This window comes from Microtus ochrogaster, chromosome 7, assembly GCF_000317375.1.
Source record: "Microtus ochrogaster isolate Prairie Vole_2 chromosome 7, MicOch1.0, whole genome shotgun sequence".
NCBI lineage: Eukaryota > Metazoa > Chordata > Mammalia > Rodentia > Cricetidae > Microtus > Microtus ochrogaster.
Window position 1 is genome coordinate 63,310,940 of NC_022014.1, and position 5,772 is coordinate 63,316,711.

Genomic DNA, 5,772 nt, shown 5'->3' on the forward strand with positions numbered 1-5,772 from the left:
AAAAAAAAAAAAAAAAAAAAAAAAAGCATTGCTGTATCGCACTGAAAATTAATGTATCTGTAAAGTCATGGCTTCTAAAAATAGTACTTTGTAATTTGCTTCTTTTTGTAATAGACTTGAATAGCAACTCTTAGGTCTCATTAGATTGTAAGTGACGAACAGTTTCATGTCTGCCTGCTTTGGTAACTTGCTAAGTCTTAGTGTTAATTTTGGTATTACATAGGAAATGCTTGGATTTAAAACTCAGGAAGGGGACTAGAGAGATGGTTCAGCAGTAAGAACACTACAAGGACCTGCGTTCCCTTCCCAGTACCCACATCTAGTAGCTTACAGCCATTTATAACTCCAGCTCCAGGGGCTTCCATGCCATTTTCTGGCCTCTGCTGTCACATATTGATACATAAACACAATAATAAAATCTTTAAAACTTAGAAATGCTTGATTATTGTCATTATAAAATATAACTCATCATTTTTGGTAATGCTTACTGCATATTTTACATAAGTAAAACTCAATTTTAAGTGTACACTTTAATGAGTTTTGGCAAATGTATATAATCATGTTACTACCTCCACTGCTAAAATAAAATATTTCCATCATATTGAAAAGTTCCTTTGTGCCTATCAGTAGTTTTCTCAAACAGTAGTTTTCTAAAATTTCTTATGAATGAGCTGATACATTATTTGGTCTTTTATGTTTGCCTTTTGCACTTACTGTAACTGCTTTTGTCATTTTACCTTTGTTGCATGCATTGATAATTGACTTATTGTTATTGCTGAATAGTATTCCATTGTATAAAGTCTGACAAATTGTTTCTTGGATGGTTTCCAGGCTTTGCCTATTATGAATAAAATTGTTGCAAGCATTGCGTGTTTTTGTGTGGACATAATTTCTTATTTCTGTTGTGTAAATACTGAGAAATAGGATTACTAGGTATTGTGAATATATGTTTGATTTTGTAAGAAATTGCTAAAGTCAACTGGGGAGTGGTGGCATTTGCCAGAGCAGGTATATCTCTGGGTTTGAGGCCAGCCTGGTTTACACAGCTAGTTGGATAATCAGGGCTATAATGAGAAACCCTGTCTCAAAAAAATACAAAAAAAAAAACACAAAAAACCAAAAAACAAAAAAAGAGAAAAATTTGATAAAATATTTTTCATGGTTGCCTTAATGATATTGAATATTTTTCATGTGTTTATTTGCAATTGATATATCTTTTTTTTTTTTTTTGATACAGGGTTTCTCTATAGCTTTGGAGCCTGTCCTGGAACTAGCTCTTGTAGACCAGGATGGCCTCGAACTCACAGAGGTCCACCTGCCTCTGCTTCCTGAGTAATAGGATTAACGGCATGCACCACTACCACCTGGCGCAATTGATGTATCTTTGTTGTCTTAAAGTCTCCTGGTATCCATGCATGTACATATGTGCATCCACATAACACACAGACACAAACACTTAATTTTTTCTCAATCAAAGGTCACTAATAATTTGTTCCTTGGAGATTTGTTGTTGGGAGTGAGAGAGATGGCTTAGTGTTCAAGGGTGCTTCCTGTTCTCCCAGGGGACTAGAATTTGCTTTATAGCACCAATGTTGGGCACCTTGCAATCATCTGTAGTTCCAACCTCAGGGAATCCTTCACCTTCTTCTGTCCTCTGAGCTAACTTCACACACGTGGCAAATACACTTACACAAACACATAAATTGAAAAGGGTTTTTTTTTTTTTTGTAAATTTTAAACTATTAAACTATTTCTATGTGTATGTGTGTGCTTGCTTGGGTTTTGTCCACCACATGTATATAAGAGCCAGTGAAAGCCCGAAGAGGGTGCTGCAACTTCTGAAACTGGAGTGACAGATGGCTCTGAGCAGCCATGCAGATGCTGAGAACTGAAGGAGCCTAGATCCTCTGTAGGAGTAGTAACCTCTCTTAACCATTGACTCATCTCTCCAGCTGTGGATTGAACACGGTCCTGTATCACACATCTTAGGTGTATTGGTGCACATGCCCTGGGGCATGTGTTAGTCAAACTTGTATGACAGTTCTTTGCTTTCATCATGTAGGTGTTTGAAATGGATGTAGCTTGGTGGAGCATACAAGAGGCCCTGGTCATACGTCTCCTTTAATCCCAGCCACTCCAGAGGGTAAACTGGGGGATTAGGATTTCAAGCTCATTTTCTGCTGTGGCCAGCCCTCTGTATACCTGGTTTACATTAAACCCTGTCTCAGACCAACAGAAAAAAGCACATGTCCTTCCCTCCACCATGTAGATCCTGGGCTTGAAATCAGATCATCAGGCTTGACCGTAGGCCTCTCCACCTGCTAAATCGTCTCAACATTCAATGCAGCCTTAGGTTTAAGTTTTTGTTTTTGTTTGTTTTTATAATCCCCCCCACCCCCCGCAACTGGTTTTTTGTTTTTAGTTTTTCCGAGACAGGGTTTCTCTGTGGCTTTGGAGCCTGTCCTGGCACTAGCTCTTGTATACCAGGCTGGCCTTGAACTCACAGAGATCCACCTGCCTCTGCCTCCTGAGTACTGGGATTAAAGGCATGCGCCACCACTGCCCGGCCTAGGATTATGTTTTTTTGTTTTTTTTTTTTTGGTTTTTCGAGACAGGGTTTCTCTGTAGCTTTGGAGCCTGTCCCGGAACTAGCTCTTGTAGACCAGGCTGGTCTCGAACTCACAGAGATCCGCCTGCCTCTACCTCCCGAGTGCTGGGATTAAAGGCGTGTGCCACCACCGCCCGGCCTAGGTTTACGTTTTTAATAGAGCGCAAATACTATGGATATTGTTTGCTTTATATACTACAAGTTTAAAAGAAGTGTATCCTATATTAAAATATTCAAGAATGAATAATTATGCCTACTAATACATTTTTGTTAACTAAATAATATGTGTGCTAATTTTTAGTTCCAGAAAGCTGATTCTGATTTGGATTACATTCAATATAGGCTGGAGTATGAAATCAAGACTAATCACCCAGATTCAGCAGGAGAGGTAATTGGGAAATTAGTAAATTCTTTTGTTTTTTTTTTTTTTTCAAGACAGGGTCTCACTCACTAAGTAGCTCTGCCTGTCCTAGAACTCACTATGTAGACCAGACTGACTTTAGTGTCACAAATACCTGCCTGCATCTGCCTCCTGAGTGGTGGCGTTAAAGGTGTGTACCTCTATGCCTAGCTAGGTAGTTTTTTTTAATAAGTGCTTTGTACAAAGATTTTCTGGTAATTTCTCTAATGTAATATGTTTTAATAATTATTAAGCACCAAGCTTTTCTTTTAAGTGCTAGGTTTGTATAGTCACAAAATCTTGTTTTGATGGAAGATTGCTCTTGGTATACTGAAGTGATTCTACTTCTTATTTTCCCAAGAGAAATAGGAACATATGTTTATAGAATGACATGTATGTAAATATTTTTTGTTGTTGCTTTTTGTTTGTCAAGACAGGGTTTCTTTGTATAGCCCTGGCTGTCCTGGAATTCACTTTATAGACCAGGCTGGCCTTGAACTCACAGAGATCCACTTGCCTCTGCCTGCCAAGTGCTGGGATTAAAGGCGTGTGCCACCACTGCAGTCTTATATGCTAACTTTAAAAAACAGTTAAGGAACTCAAAGTCAGGAGGAAGCCTCTGAAGTGACAAGGCAGAATAGTTCTACCTCTGGAATAGTGGTTTGTAACTGAAGGGAGAAGGGTTAGTAGTCATGATAGTCTCTGGGGAAGATGATATGTTGTTAAGTTTGCTTTATTACAGATATGAACAATGATTTTTGAATAAAGTTATATAATTATTTTTACTGGTCCCCTTTTCAACTTGACACACTCCATGGTCATTTGGGGGGAACGGCAATTGAAAAAAAAGACCTCTTTTTTTTTTTTGGATTTTTGAGACAGGGTTTCTCCGTAGCTTTTGGTTCCTGTCCTGGAACTAGTTCTTTTTTTTTTTTTTTTTTTTCGAGACAGGGTTTCTCTGTGGTTTTGGAGCCTGTCCTGGAACTAGCTCTGTAGACCAGGCTGGTCTCGAACTCACAGAGATTCGCCTGCCTCTGCCTCCCGAGTGCTGGGATTAAAGGCGTGCGCCACCACCGCTCAGCTGAAAAAAATACCTTTATCACGCTGGCCTGTAAGCGGGTCTTTTAATAATTGATGGGTATGGCCCAGCTCACTGTAAGCAGGGCCCTCCCTGGGCAGAGATGTCCCTGGGTTGTATAAGAAAGCAGGCTGAACTAGGGATGGAAGCAAGTGAGGAAGCAGCATTCCTCCATTACCTCTGCTTCCATTCCTGTCTCCCTCCAGAGTTCCTGCCCTGACCTCCTTTTCGGACGGACTGACTGGGATGAATATGCTAAATAAACCCTTTCCTCCCAGACATGGTTTTGGTCCGTGTTTTATTACAGCAATAGAAAGCAAACCAGAACAGTATTGAAGGTTACATTGCTTAGAAATTACAAACTATTAATTTTGAGAGAGTCTCACTGTTGCTTAGGCTGGTCTTCATTTCTGGGCTTAAGTGAGATCCCCTGCCCCAGCCCCTGAGTAGCTGGAATTACAGGTGCATGCCCACTGACGCAGAGCTCTGTTTATGTATCATAGCTCATGCATTTTAAGTATATATGAACATGGGAAATGAAACATCTCCATCTATTGTCTGTTGATAGTAGAGTTGACAGGACTTGACAGTAGACAGGAAATAGCACATTTAAATTAAAAAAACATACATTAAAGAAATTATTTTCGTCTGGGCATGATACTGTTCACCCAAAATTGCCAGTAATTGGGGGATAGGCTAAAGCATCACTATAAAGTTTGAGCTAACTTCTTTATGTGCATTTGGGGCAGTTAGGTCTACATAATGAGATTCTGTCAAAAAAAAAAAAACAACCCAAAAATTAAACTACATAAGACTCTCAAACAAAAGATTGGTTTTGCAAGTTCAAGGCTAGCCTGAACTTTGAACAAACAAATGCAGTAAGGTATACAATTCTGTGGATTTTCTTCCTGTAGCTCTTCCCACAATAATTTTTAAAAAATTTTTATTACTAGGCTGGGCTGTGGTGGTGTACGCCTTTAATCCCAACACTCAAGAGACAGAGGCAAATGGATTTCTATAAATTCAAGACCCGCCTAGTGTATAATGCGAGTTACAGGACAGATAGGGCTGTTAAACAGAGAAATTGGAAATCCCCCACTCCAAAAACATTAATAGTAGTGATGTGTGTGGGCCGTGGGAGGAGGTTAGAGGACAGCTTTTGGAGTCAGTTCTCCGTGGGTCAGTAATATGTTCAGACTGAATTCAAGTCATCAGGCCTACAGGGTAACTACTTTACTTACTGAGCCATATCACCAGCCCCTGCTTTAGATCTTAACGTTTACAATTTACATTACCATACTTTTTGAACGTCTTTATCATGAGAAAGAATCTCATTCCCCATTACCCTGTTCCCACACTTGCCAGGTCATGGCCTCAATTAATTTACTTCTCTTCCCATACATGTGTTACCGTAAACATTTTACAAAGATGGAAGTATAAGTATGTGGGTGTCTTATGTTTCACTTAACATGTTTTCAAGGTTCATCCATGTAGCATGAGCAGTTGTTATTTCCTTTCTATTGTTAAAATTATCTATTGTATCCCATTTGTTTATCCACTCATCAGTTAGATAGCAGTCTAGCCCAACTTTTAGGCTACAGTGAATAATGCCCCTGTGAACGTTCATGTAGAAGTTCTTGGGTGCCACATACTTTCTTTTTTTTTTTTTTAATATTTTATTTATTT

At 39.2% G+C, this 5,772-nt stretch overlaps 1 protein-coding gene across 1 annotated transcript in view; it reads left to right on the forward strand.

The window, feature by feature from the left end:
• Nucleotides 1–5,772, forward strand: part of Ska2 (spindle and kinetochore associated complex subunit 2) — a 20,548-nt gene that overhangs the window by 4,212 nt on the left and 10,564 nt on the right. Inside the window, exon 2 of the mRNA XM_005350474.3 lies at nt 2,910–2,996. Within this exon, the coding sequence (XP_005350531.2) occupies nt 2,910–2,996 (87 nt within the window). The remainder of the gene's footprint in view (nt 1–2,909; nt 2,997–5,772) is intronic.